General features: G+C 31.3%; 3 protein-coding genes across 4 annotated transcripts; 1 reads left to right on the top strand and 2 right to left on the bottom strand.

Annotated features, from left to right (window-relative positions):
• Positions 869-2430, bottom strand: LOC104780522 (zinc finger CCCH domain-containing protein 42). The gene is made up of 4 exons (XM_010505025.2): positions 2107-2430; positions 1915-2024; positions 1619-1806; positions 869-1532 (listed from the first exon to the last, which is right to left on the bottom strand). The coding sequence occupies exons 1-4, from the start codon at positions 2277-2279 to the stop codon at positions 1065-1067; spliced, it is 939 nt and encodes a 312-aa protein (XP_010503327.1). The 5' UTR covers positions 2280-2430; the 3' UTR covers positions 869-1064.
• LOC104783867 (putative F-box protein At3g47150) lies at positions 10522-11732 on the top strand. The gene is given in 3 exon segments (XM_019244135.1): positions 10522-11134; positions 11137-11203; positions 11303-11732. Coding segments are annotated over 3 exon segments (1095 nt in total). The 5' UTR covers positions 10522-10536.
• On the bottom strand, positions 12070-14406 carry LOC104780523. 2 transcript variants are annotated; one of them, XM_010505026.2, is made up of 5 exons: positions 14157-14406; positions 13098-13248; positions 12946-13012; positions 12626-12860; positions 12070-12541 (listed from the first exon to the last, which is right to left on the bottom strand). In XM_010505026.2, exons 1-5 carry the CDS (start codon positions 14222-14224, stop codon positions 12325-12327), a joined length of 738 nt encoding a protein of 245 aa, XP_010503328.1. In that variant the 5' UTR covers positions 14225-14406; the 3' UTR covers positions 12070-12324. The 2 variants fall into 2 exon arrangements, with proteins under 2 accessions (XP_010503328.1, XP_019100194.1); XM_019244649.1 differs by lacking the exon at positions 14157-14406 and adding an exon at positions 13588-14055.

Consider the following 15014-nt stretch of genomic DNA (forward strand, 5'->3'; position numbering starts at 1 on the left):
CAAAAATAGATGCATCAGTACGAGTAAAATTATGGAAGAAATTTCAAGGAAAGAAACTTGCGACTGGAAGCCACCAACTAGTCAACAGCAGTGGGCGGTGATGGAAATAATTTATTAAATTTATGTTAAAATTTGTTTCGAGTCGTCTTGAAAATGAAAAGAGTGATCCGCAGTGTGAAGTGTGAACCTTATGCGAGACAACCTTTATGAGCAAATAAAAATCTTGAGCCTCTTGATCCCTATGTAATAATGAGGAAGCATACAAACTTCCAGAAACTGGCAAATAAAGTGAGGATGTTCCAAAATCATGAGACCTACAGCCTGTGGTATGACATTGATGGTCAAAGTCAAATAGAGCAATGACTCATTCTCGCATTGCCTCAACTAATTTATTAACTGCTTCATTTCGTCCAAGTCAACTGTCAAAGGCTTATCATATAGTATACTTTTACTAAGGTACACTAATTAATCAACACTGATAGCGACCACCATTCTTAGCAATGACCATGGCATCAATTATTTTGATATACACCGACTTGATTCTACACTGTTTTCAGTTTAATTGATGCGAAAATATATCTTAGTTTTACCTAGCAGAAGAAAATTCAAATATCACTCAATAATTCTCTGTTCAGTTTTTTATAGACAAAGTCAATAAGAATTGCATTAAAATGAAAAATATTTGCGGCTTACCACTTTAATTTGCATATGACAGGAACAGCAAGCACTGCAGTGATCCATATTCAAGGAGAGGCAGAACTACTCATCTCTGTAGAACACCTGAGTCTGTAAGCACGGGTCAACACAGCCACTAACAACAAAGTATACATACATGAGATAGCAAAATGATTCTGTAAACGAACCAAAAAGGATATAACGACTTCTTTCATTCCAAACAGTAAAACAACAAATATCATGACAAATATAGAGTGACAGTTTACAGAATGAAGCAGTTTTTATAGCCACAAGGAGAACTCTCTTGGAAAGAACAACAAAGCTCATTCCCAGAGACTCAAGCTACAGCTAAAAACCATTGAGTATGCATACCACTACTATCTACCCCTTTAGCGACGGCGATCTTCCCATCTTGAAGAATCCCTATCTTGCCTCGTGGATGTATCCGATCGCCTACTTGAACCTTTTTCCTCCCTGTCGTAATGATCTCTTCTGGATTCCGCCTTCAGTTTCTCCCGATCATCTGTTCTGGATCTCTTGTCCTCCCTTACATAATCAACATCAGCATCGTGTCTTCTAGATTGCGAATCATCATGCCGTCCTGATCTCTTTTGTTCCCTCCTATCATACCTTGGCTCCCTATCCTCCCTTTCCACTCTTTCTCTTTCTTTAGGGCGACCATACGAAGCATCTCCTCCATGACCCTTTTCTCTGTAACCTTTCTCTTCCTCATCAGGTTTGAAGTCTCCTCGCTGGCCAAAACTTGTACCACCACCCTTTTTGGCACCATTAAACTTGTCATGATCCCACTTGGAACTTCTATCCTCTTCATGACCCCAACCAGTATTTGCAGCTCTCTGTCAGGGTTCAAGAAAATAAATATTAACTTCTATCAAGTATTAATCATAAACCATAAACCATAAGAAAAAGTTAGCTTACTTACTTTTTCATCATGGGAAAATTTGCAAGAATCACCACGAGTACACTCTCCTCTCTGAAAAGCTCTGCATACACCACGAGCCTCTCTGTTCTGCCGTTGCGTCTCTTCATCCTCTTCTTCTCTCTTAGTGTATTTACCACAATGATTCACCTTAATGGTCCGCCCCAACAACTGAGCTGCATTCAAATTCTCTGCAACCACGAAACAGAATCCAATTACAAAATTACAACACCTAAAAAAAAGGAAGAGTAAAAATCCACATGATGAAACCAAATAATGCAAGGAGTCATGACACTAACCAACAGCAAGAATGGTACTTCTCTGATCTTCATACGCAATAAACGCAAAACCCCTAGATTTACCAGTTGCCTTGTCTCGAACAAGATTGACATCAACAATTTCACCATATCTACAAAACAAAGAAGGCATAAATAAGAAGAACTAAAAAAAGACCCAATTGGAAAAATTGAAACTTGAACAACTACACTTACTGTGAGAAGACGGCGAGGATATCACCTTCCGTGAGATCGAACGGTAGCAATCCGGCGTAGACATAAGCAGAATTTTTGTACTCAGCGTGCCATGAAGCTTCGTTAGAGATCCCTAAATCTGATTCCTTTGCGTTTCTACTCTGTATTAGCTTCACCTGCGTCAATGGATTCATCCTTTCAAAATCTCTCTCTGCGGTTTCGTAGCCGAGCAAGTTGAATGAACCCTAAATCTTAAGAAATCGAGATCGATCGAGATTACCTGAGCGAGTCGGGTTTTCTAATGACCCGAGCTCTTACTAGGCAACCGACCCAGATTAAGGCCCAATTATTTTATCTAGGCCGAGCGGATCTTGTTAATTTTGTGGTACATATATTGTTTGTGTACTTATTTTGTCAAGTTAGGTTTTGCTTACGCTAGTTAAAAGGGTTTACTTTTTTTTAGGGTTTTGTAAAGAAACAAAGTTTCGTACGTACTTAAATAATTTGGTTAGAGAATTTTTGAAGAAGACGATTGAAGTTGTGTATTCGACTACTGTGCATCCACCAGAAGAAGAAATATTTTACTAGTATTCAGTTCTATTAGTATACTTTGGGTGATTTTAAAATATTTTATAACACAAATATATATTTTTGTGTTCTTAAAAATATAACAACATTTATCACCCGTAAAAAAGTTGCAGCAATTGATTCTTCTCTCCCAATTCTGATTTCCCAGGAAAATATATATTGATTGAAGAAAGTTGGATTTTATATATAAAAAAAAGTTACAGTTCATCATCTTTTGTAGTTGTTACTGACATTTTTTTTTTTAAAATCTTTCAAAATTCTATCTTTATCTTAATACTATTAAAAGATAAGTACAAAATTGAAATTGCATAAAATTTCCAAAAATGCCACTCAATTTGGCATAAAGCAGACACATTATTGAAATCGTTGGGGTAATTTTGCCTAGTAAAAACAATTAATAGAGCAAGATCCGCGTCTACAAAACCCATCCGAATAGGTAATCGGATCCTCATCATCTCCTTATCCGCTAATCTGCATCAAAATTAAATAAGTTAGTGGGTATTTAAAACCCAAAACCATTGTTAACAGATCAGAAGACCAAGAACATATCACATTCAATCTGTTTTTAAAACGATTAAAACCCGAACAAAAACATATCAGTCTCTCCTTATTTGTCCAACTGCCAATGCAATTTTAACAAAAAAAAAATATTTATATTAAAACACAAATTTAAAAACAATTAATTTTCACATTTAACTCACATAATATAAAACTGAAATCATATGAATTCCCCCTATAAATTATGCATTAGCTTTATTTCTCCACTAAGTTGTATTAATCAATTGTATTAAAACAAAACAATAAATAAGAATTGTATCTCTCATTTTTCTAAATATAATTTTTTATCATTTCTCTTCCTATAAATACTCATTATCTTATTCTTTTAGTCTATCACTCTTTCATTCTCTCATCTTCTTCCACTACTCTCAAATCTCTTTTTTTTTTGTTTTGTTTTGTTTTGTATTTTTTTTGTTATTGTTGTTGTATGGGTTATAAAAAAATCAAATCAAATATCATTGTAAAAGCTTAGTTTTAGAGTTTGTATGATATGTATATCTTATATATATTTTTTAATCTTTTAAAAGGTTTATCTCCATTTTCTATTTTATATTAACATCTTATAAGTCATTATTTTCATACTTTCTTACAATATTCACCACACAAAAAGATCATGAAGTTGAAATGATCCATATCTAATTATCTAGTATGTCTCTGGTTATGTATCATTTTTAATAATTTATAAAGATCAATATAATATTTAAAGATCAATATAATTATCCATTTATAAAGACTATTTTGTTTTGTGATCCAATTAATAAATCTGCAAAGATCAATATATATATATATATATATATATATTTATGATTTGAGGTTTTTGAAAACAAAAAGAACATAATTAAACAATTGGTTTTTGTGTGTTTAATCAAAATAAATAATGATCCAAAAAAGAAATCATATTCAACTAGAACTTAAATATAAAAATAAAATATAATTTAAAACATACCATTTAACTAAATTCTCTAAAGATGAAACCATTAGTATGAAATCTAGCACTATAAATTAAATTGATGAGTGAAAAAAAAACCCAAAAAATATAAGTTATCCTTGGGGTTTTAAAAATTATTGAGATTGAAGAATTCATATAATTTTATAAGAAAACTAATTTAGTTTGTCACTTCAAAAGTAATATTTTTATATTTTGAAATATTATGTGTAAGTGTTGAGTTTATATCAACAAACAACCAAATCATGAAAATTTTGATTCGGCCACTTGGTATTCCTTTTATTTTAGGTTGTAAAAAAATTAAAATATTTATTTATAACTAAAGGCATGTAACTCCATTTAAATCAAATGTAACTCATATCCAATAATTGTACATTAATTCATTCCTCCTACTAACTTATTTATCTTTCAAGAGAAAAGATTTTTGGTTAAATTTTAATATTTTTTAATTATTTTGGTTGGCTAAATTTATATTCATATTTTGGTTGGCTAAATTAATATATTTCTCAAGTAAAATTATTGTTAATTATATATTTCTCATTTCAAAGTTTAAAGCAATATATCATATATATAAAAGTAAGGTTTTGGTCTCTCCTTATTGGTTGATTTTCATTTAATGTTTTCTAATTTTTTTATTTTTTATTTGCTTTCTAATTGCTTTAAACAATATTTAAGACCCAATAAACACAATACATTTAACTCACACATTAAAATAAAATTATAACTGAAAATAAAATAAATTATGCATTAATCATATTCTACCACTCAATTCTATTCAAACACAATAAATTACTATTGTAACTCCATAGTTCTAAATGTAACTTCCATCATTTCTTATCATATAAATAAGCATTCTCTCAATCTATCATTCTCTCATATTGACATTCTTTTACTATCTCATTTTCACATTCTCTCATTCTCTTCTACAATACCTCAAATCATTTTTTCGTTTTTTTGTTATTTTTGATTTCTTATTTTTGTTGTATGGGTTGTAAAAAAAAAATGAAATATCATTGTAAATTGTTAATGCTAAATTTTAATTTTAGAGACTACATGATATATATTTTACATTGTTCTTATTTTAAAAGATTTATCTCCTTTATCTAATTTGGATTATTATCTTATAAGTAATCATTCTCTCCTCCTCTCCCACCAATATCAAATGTTGTTATATCTCATATGTGTTGTAAGAGTTTGATTCTATATTTTAATTTAGAAAGTATTATATATATATAGATATTACATTGTTCTATTTTTTAAAGATTCATCTCCATTATCAAATTTGGATTACCATCTTATAGTAAACATTCTCTCCTCCTCTCCTACCAATATCAAATGTTGTTATATCTCATATGTGTTGTAACTTGTAAGAGTTTGATTCTATATTTTAATGTAGAAAGTATTATATATATTTAACATTGTTTTCAATTTTTATTTTATTTATATAAAAACAAAATATTTCTTTTATATTTCTTGTCTTTCTAATCTATTCATATTTATTTTTGTAAATTTGCATAGTTAAATTTAAATTCACATATGTTGGTTTTAACAAAAAAATCAACTTTATTTGAGAATTAGATGTTCCTATTCATTTTTAAACGATCAATGTGTAACATAATATATATAAGCATTTTGTCTTGCGATCACAAGTTCCATTTCCATTGCTTAACTCCATTGTTAAACTATAATATATGTTGTCCTATTTGTAGGAACAACAACATACTTATTTAATATATTTAAAAGAGCAGATGATTAATCGAAATAAATATTTCTCCAAATTATATAATTCAATCAGTGTGAGTGTACTTATTACTTTGAAAAACCTTTACATTGAAGTTCATAAAATCATATAAGAAAACTAAAACACTATGTCACTTCAAATTTGGAAGGAAACACTTGGTATTCCTTTTTAAAAAGGTCAAGACACATATAAAAATTTATTAATATTTAACTCACTTTAAAGGCATAAAAGATCATTTAACTCAAAATAACTTCTATCCAATAATTCTATACATTCCTCCCACAAATAAAATATATATATATATGTTCAAGACTATATTTAAATATTACAGAATTTTTTAGTTAGCTAAACTTATAGTCACATATATACAATATATATACATAAGAGTTCATATTACTTATTAACACCATAATTCGACCCATTATTTGCTTAACTCAAAATTGGTTTCAAAGCCAACTAAAGAAAAACAGAAACGATCTTATTGATATTAGACCAAAACATGGGCATACAAACATAATCACTTACACGGAAAATAATTATTTTTTAAAAATAATTTATTATTGCAACATCAACATATGAAGGGTTTACATAGGCAGTTAATTAGAAAATCTAAAATACAATAAATGTATTGGGAACAATATCAGTCAATGATAAGATTGGATCCTCAAAAGCAAGAAACAACATCCTCATAATTCATAAAAAAATAAACGCCACAATTGTACACATCTAAACGAAATGGTATAAACATATAGTGTATAAATACAAGTGACTGCGAAGCCCGTATATGCCTAATTAAAACGAAATAATACAAAAGAAAAAACGAAAAGACCAAAAAAACAAGAAAGTGTCAACTACACTACAACCCACGCGTTGCGTGGGGAAGCACCTAGTACAAAAATATACTTTCGTTTTTGTTTTACGATATTTGAATATATTCCATACATTACTGAACATTCCTAAAATAAAAACTATAAATATACGGAATCACTAATTTTTTGCAATCTACTTAATTTGATTAATATACAAAATATTCGCAGTCATATAATGTTAATCAATATATTCCAAAACTGTTAAACGTTTTCTAAGCAGCCCTAACATTCGTACTTCTCTATAAATAGAGTTCAACCATTTTTTGTCTAACTCATCAAACACACAACTCTCTAAAATTACCACAAACCTAGACATGGCTCATGGCTGTATCCTACGCATTCCGTAGAGATGTCAAGCCATAGCAATGGCATAATCACAAGGTATATTCATAAGATAATCTTTATTCTTAATTCATTACCTTGATGTTTGAGAGTCTGTGTATGTAATCACATATTATATCTTAATCTTCGTAAATACTATACCATTATAATCCACAATGTTTTTTCTTTTCTCATAACTTTTTTTTTTGTAGACATTGCGGGACAAATCATAAAGAACTTACCTGATGACATCTTCTTAGATGAAGATTCATCTTTTAAAGTGAATTGACGCTTCTCCTTGGAAGCACCCTAATAAACAGTAACAACAGATAATAGATTGGAAAATCAATCAGTCAAGGTAAGTTTACAATTACTTACCCAAGTAATTGACAATTACTTGGGTAAGTAATTGTGGGCGATCATGAGCAAGACTAAGTGACGAAGATTTCATCCGACGATCGGAGAAGAAAAGAAAGAGATGTCTTTGACGATGCCTTTAGGTTGCATGACTTATTACGTTTTTTTTTCCTCCCAACACAAAATATAATAAATCCTATAAATTACATGATTATAATATTATTTTTTTCTAATGTAGCTAGATTATTTTATTGTCCGCTGGGCATATGCGATTCTATAATAGTATAATCCCCTAACACAAAATATAATAATAAATCCTATAAATTCTAATTGAGAATATTAATTAAATCAAATATTTTAAAAACACAATATATGATCATCGGTGGGTTATCCGCATTAAGGTCTCTCGATATAATTAAAGTCCGCTGGGCATATGTAATTGCGAGTCTAAATATTTCAGCGAGAAAATGCATAGTTTATGGAATATTAGCTTACTTTGAAAAAACATAGAATAAATTTTAAAAATTATATATTAATCAATAACAAATTTAATTTAAAACAAAATTTTAAAATATCTTATTATATAAACTTTGATGACAAAATTATTCATTAACAAGATCGTGACATGTATCAATAATATCATTCAGATGTTGACACATGTCAATTCATTATTAAAATTTTTTAAAAAAATGTAAAAATTCAAAACCTAAGCTAAAAAGGTTTGATATAAAAGTAAATAGATAAAATAAAACTTATTTTTATTTAAAATCTAATTATAAGATAAATTATATATATATACTATAAAATTAAAAATGATAATATTGTTTACTTATTTTAATTTTAAGTTGCTATATTACAAGAAAAAAATTACTTTTTATATAAGAGAAAAAATGATTGTGAAAATTATACAATTATTTATTGTTTCTAAAAAAATGTAAATATTCACCTTTACATAAAGAAAAAGATTGTTGAAGTAAAAGAAAAAATAGATCGTCTCATATTTTTTTCACCAATCAAATAATTTATTCAGAAGACTGCTATTGTAATATATATGATAGGAGTATGTAAGATTAACGTATGCGGTTTTGTAACTATAAAAATGTTAAAGTGAAGAGACATAATATATTATTTAATGTGTTCATAAAAACAATTTGTTGGTAGTAGTTAAGACTAAAGAGTATATTTTAACAGTAAAATATATTTGTGTATACAAATAAACTTTAAGTGGTAATGTAGACAGTAGATTTGTAAATGGATATACATTAGTGTATTATAGCAAAAAAAAACAACTATTTTCTATAACTAAAAGTTTATCTCTGTACTTTTATACATTGTTTTTACTTACGAAAAGAATTAAATATATATTATCTGTTAAATTTAATTTAATTTTAATACTTTTGAACTCATCTACAACAATTTTCTTTAACTAAAAGTGTATCTATTTTTTTTTAACCAAACAATAAATTAAAAGGAATTTCCTCGGTTAGTTCCCCAAGCTAGAGGGAAGGGGTTTACCAATGAAACTTCAGACATAAGAGAATACGAAGCACGGGCAAGACAATCCGCCTTCGAATTTGTCGCATGCGGGATCTAAGAGATGGAGAATAGTGGAAAAAACTCCAGCGAATTAAACTCATCGAACAAGTTGGAGAAGGATGACCAATATTCAGGGGAATGCACCATAGTGAGTAACTAAGCACGTATCTGCTCTGTGGCCCACAACAACTCTTCTAACTCTGAATGTAGGGGGAGGGGCTCCGTCTTAGACACTTGGCCCCCAACAACAAGGTTTGCTCCTCACCAATGCAACACCACCAGCCCAATCACAAATGCTCATTGGTTGCTTTCCAAGAACCAACAATTTGATAACAAGGTGAAGAAACGTGGATATCCGAGGACGGAGATGGAGCCGACATGACCGCCGTAAAAGATAGCGCCTCTTCCCAAGCTAACTTATCGCCCAAAGCCTGAGCAATTATATCATTCGTCTCGATCTCTAAACCTTAAATTTTTTTTATTTATGGCCTTCCAGATTACCCATAAAATTCATGTTAATTGAAGAAGTTGATCAGGATCACTGTTGAGAGACATCCCTCCAGAAAACAAAATTCAAATTTGAGTACACCGACTCATATGGAAAACCTTCTGATGAGACCGGAGATAGAGATAAATCCTAAACTTCCCACAAGTGATGGCATTCAAAAAAAATGTGATTAATAGTCTCAACCACAGAGTCGCACCTTTTACACCAGATATTTACATTGGACACCTCGGTGTATCTATTTACTTTTATAGATAGTTTTTATTTACTAAAAATACTTACTTTATATTCTTTGTTAAATTTGCAAGTTCTTGTGAAAATCAAAATTAAATATTCTTTGTTAAATTTTATATTATTTTAAAAACTCTAAACCCGCCCATCGGGTGGGTCCTAATCTAGTAAACTATAAGTATAAAACATAAGAAGAAAAAACTTATGTTCGGTCTTATAACATAACACGGGTACATACAAAACAATAATTTAATAATTGGAATTTAAAAAAACAAGCAGATTAAAGGAAATATTTTTTTAAAAAAAAATTTAATTTGTTCCGCAGTGTACCGCGGGTTTAAACCTAGTAGGTATGATTTTATTAATCATATTTTTCAACTAAAAAACAAAGAAAAAGTCTTCTAGAATCATTTAAACTACCATTTTAAAAAAAGTAGTGATATAATGAATAACAACAAATTTCAAGTAAGTTTTATTAATTACTAATTGAATAATAAGAGATTGTATAATATTTTAAGTGATTTTACACAAATTTCAAATTAAATAACATAAGATTTAAAAAGATTTTTATAAATTCTAATTGAATAACAAGAGATTTCAAAAATACTATAAAATCTTTTAAACACAAGTTCAATATCCCTCTTAGGCTAGTTAAAAGAGTCTATTATTTTTAGGATTTTGTAAAGAAACAAAATTTCGTACATACTTCAATAATTTGGTTAGGGAATTTTTGAACAAGACGATTGAAGTTGTGTATTCGGCTATTTTTTTTTTTCGTCGAAAGGGAATAATTATATTTATGAATTATAATAATCAAGATACAATTGTTGGACTACTACGAAGAATGTTAAAGCGAGTAGTCGTCAGCGGAAGAAAGACAAAGTTACGTCCGAATGATCAAGAAATCTACATTCCTCTTGATCTCCAGATTGATACACTCTTAAGATTGCCTGTGAAGTCTTTACTGAGATTTCGATGCGTCTCCAAGCTTTGGTCCTCTATCATCACCAGCCAAGATTTCCAAAAACGGTATTTGAATATTGCTTCTTCCTCATCTCCTCGTCTTCTCATTGCTTTTGAAGACTTCTACGGAGAAAAACTTATGTTAGTCTCCTCGCCTAACCCAAACACATCTTTGTCTTCCTCTTCTTCTTCATGTTGTGTACCTTACGAAGATTTGAGCCTACTCAACATTAAAGGGAAAACGGTGTGCAATGCGGGTCGGGGTTTGATTTGCGTTGGAGGTTATATAAATGCTGGGATTTGTAATCCCAGCAGGAGACAGCTGCATACATTTCCCGACTTCGAATTCAAAGAGTATCCACAAGTTTTTCCACACCCCAGATACATGTTTGGGTACGATCCTGTTGGAGATCAGTATAAAGTACTTGCCGTTGATGATTGCCTTGGAGATTGGAGCATAAGGTTATTGTGTTGGGAGGAGAAGAAGCTTGGAGAGAGGCTCCGTGTATCACCTGTCCTCATATTATTCGTACCCGCGGGGTGTATATGAACGGAACACTGTACTACGGGGCTTCCGTGAAGGACACTTATTCCCCGGGTAGTAATTCTATAATTGTGAGTTTTGATGTTAGGCTTGAAACGTTCAACATCATCAATGTACCAAGCAGACTTATACCAATGGGTTATGAGAATATGTGGCTTGCTGATAAGTGGGCTATTACAGTTACAGATAAAACTCTGATCAACTACAGAGGTAAAATTGGTGTGGTTGAGAAACCTCGTAAGGGTAGTTTTCGAATGTGGGTTGTGGAAGATGCTGAGAAAGAGGAATGGTCCATGAACACTTTTCATTTGCCCCAGTCAGCTGCTGGTGTTGACTTCAACGTCATGGATACCTTTTATAACGGCGAAATTTGTCTAGTTCGAAAAGAATTGTCGGATCCGTTTCGTCTTTTCTTTTACAATCTGGATAGGAAAAGCATGAGAAGTGTCACAATTGAAGGACTGTTTCCGATTACTACGAGAGTTTAATGTTCTTAGAAAATGTTCTGAAGTTAATTTAAGGTTTTTCTTTATATATGCTTATTTAATTATAGAACTTTAAAAACTTATGTTTTGAGAAGCACCATTATTTAAAGATTCCAGCTTTAAAATCATGCTCGACCTGATCTTTTTGACTCTCCAAAAACTGACAGAAGTAAAATTTAACGAAGCTTCAAAATGTGATGGATGATCATGATGAGATTAATCGTTGCAACGGCTTCTTCTGTTTTTCTTAACAATGTTATAGAAGAGAGGTCTCACTGATATTGCAGATAAATAACATAACTATATTTCCTATGTACCTTAAAAGAAGAGAATTTTTAGCTGAAAGAAGAACAGATAGTGTAGATTTGTGAGTAAAAGCCACTTCTTGATGAAGAGGTATTTTAGATTCAGACATGAATGTACAATAGAAAATAAAAGAGTTTGGGAACCAAAAGCCAAATGCAGATAAAAAGAAAAGCAAGTAGAAATGGACTTCCCCCGGAAATGGTTACTATATTTAATTACTACTTTACTCTAAAACATTATTTACATTCAGATAAAGTTTTACCAGAACCGGTTCTTCTTCTTCTTAAATTCACTTGACATGGCAATCGTAAGGAGAAGATGCAAACACTTGATCTGGAACCACTAGAGGTAGCTTTTCTACGTACATAAACAGCCTTTTCTTATTCTCCCGCGCAATTGTATACATATTGACTGTATCTGATTTCTCCATCAACATCCACAAGTCCCCTGAGTTTACTCTCTTAAGACTGTCCCGGCAAAAAGGGCATGACTCTGACCTCCCATGCCTGCAAGATCACCATCAGTTATGATTGAATCATCCGTTATGCGCAGAAGGAGATAGATACCCTTTTAAAGAATTGATGACTTACCAATCGCGGTAACACTTGATGCATAAAGAATGTGTGCAATTGGGGAGAACAACCATGTTGTTCATCTCCATGCAAATCCCACATTCTTCTTCTCTCTCGATGTCAATCTCCGAGAGCTTGACCTTTTCAGTCTCATCTTTGTTTCTGTACCGTATCTTGCAGACCTCTTTCTGTTTGCGATCATCAAGGTCTGTGATACCCCTTTCTAGTTGTAATAGCGATGGAAATATCACAGCTGTTACACAATACGGACAAAACCCCATAAGCATTACGAATAACTATCAACTTGTGTTACCAAACAACTTGAATCTGTGCATTACCGTAGAAATCTTTAATACTTGTTTTCCTCTCGTAAACCGACATTGTGGTTTTCCCATCCGCATAGGTCTGATTCAGTTCAATGAATTAATCAAACAATCTCAAGAAAAGGTTTTGAAAAATGTAGTAGAAGAGAAGGAAGTGAAGAATATACCATGTAAATGAGAACTCTGAGCAAACCGAGGGCACCAGCAAGGTGGCAATCAGTCCACTGGACAAGGAAAAGTAAAAACTGAGCAGCCGGGTTGTAAGACAGTCTCATTTGAACACGCGCACCATCCTTCTCCCGAGGATAATCTAAAGCTCTGTTATTCATTGAGCGAAAACAAAACGACATTGTTCATAAGCACCAAAACTACATAATTTGATTAAAAAGCACAAACATAACAAGATTCTGTATTCAATAAATTGATACTGATAGGATCGTAGACATTAACAACAAAAGCAATTGATCAATGCACGCAACCAAACATGGAACTCGTCTAATCCAGCTAGATCAGCCTCGGATACAATATAAACCACTTGATCATAGTACACATTCAAGGGTCAAAGTATTGATAGAGTCAAGCATACTCAGATGTAATAAGTTGCCTTAACATAACCAGCAGAACAAATTAGATTACCAAAGTCACCAAAACATTCACCTTTCAGACATAGCGGTTCCTAACTCAGCTAGATTACCATCAGAAACCAAATTAAATAAAGGTTTTAGCTTTAAATCACTTGATCATTGCAAACAAACACAAATTCCACTGAGACAAAAAAAAAGAAAAAAAAAACATCATCATCCAAAGACTTGGTTCAGCTTCAAGAGTCAACACTCCTCGAAACTGTTTTTAGGATAAGACTCCCTAATAATGACTCCATCACTCTAAGTCGTTGGATCACTTAATTTACATGAACTCTGTTCATTAGGACCAGATAAAACCCTAAATACAGTACCCAAAAAAAACAATCCGTTCAATTTCTAAACTCTTCTGTACCACAAGAAAAAAATTTTCAGAAAACACACTTTGTTGTAGTCCTAGAGAAGAAAATCAAAGACACAGAACCTAAAAGCTCAGCTAGATAAAACCTTTACAGACTCTTAACTGGAAAAACAAAAAGGAGAAATTTTTATTCCACAGAAGAAAAAAAAAATCGAAACTTTGAATTAAAAAACAGAGAAAAATCCAAAATTGCAAAAGGGGTTGTTTAGAATTGAGAGGCTTACACAGTGTTAGCGTGTTGGATATCAGCTTCAAGAGCTTTCAGAGAATCCTTGAACGAAACTTTTGCCATTAAAACCCAATTCTCATCAAACACACGAAACAGAGCAATCAAAACTAAATAAAAAGTATCAAAAGCGAGAAGAAGAAGATGATAGAAGAAGATAGATGAAGCAAAGGAAATCAAAGTTTGATGCTTTTTCCTTTTTTAGTTTTTAGCAATTAGAAAAGATATTTCACCCAAGTTCGATGATCAAAAAGAGATGAGAGAGAAGAATGGTATTATCGTAAATTTGTGATATAGACAATGGTGTTTTGGTAAATTGGTACATAGAGATAAACCTCAGTTACGATTCTCGAAGTAGCTTTATCGAAAAAAGACGCTGAAGTGGGTTTCGAGATTGACTATTTTGCCCTTTGTTCGGCTAATGTTAATAAGAGAGAGAGACAAAAAAAAAATATCATGGTGGGGAGTAATCTTGTGTTTAAGGCGTAGGTGTAGGTTTTGTGGTATGCAATTGTATTTTGATACGTGGAAGATAAGGTTCTAAAGTATCTGCTTTATTATTAAGGATTACAAATCATTTGTCATATTCTTTAATTAATCAAAAGTCAATCAACCACTTGTTGTAGTTTATGGTATTAAACATTGAATACATTACTATAAAACAGATTTTTGGGTAAAGGACAATGATTTGTATTGGTACATAAAAACAATAAAGGAAAACTATTTATTTTATTAGCGATTTCATTAAGATATTGGAGTTTATAATTCAACTAAACTATCCATTTTAAAGATTTTGTAGTGTTTTCATCAAGATACTGGAGTTTATAACTGTTGTTATCAACATCCTACAAGATTA

Source organism: Camelina sativa, chromosome 4, assembly GCF_000633955.1.
Source record: "Camelina sativa cultivar DH55 chromosome 4, Cs, whole genome shotgun sequence".
NCBI classification, from domain to species: domain Eukaryota; kingdom Viridiplantae; phylum Streptophyta; class Magnoliopsida; order Brassicales; family Brassicaceae; genus Camelina; species Camelina sativa.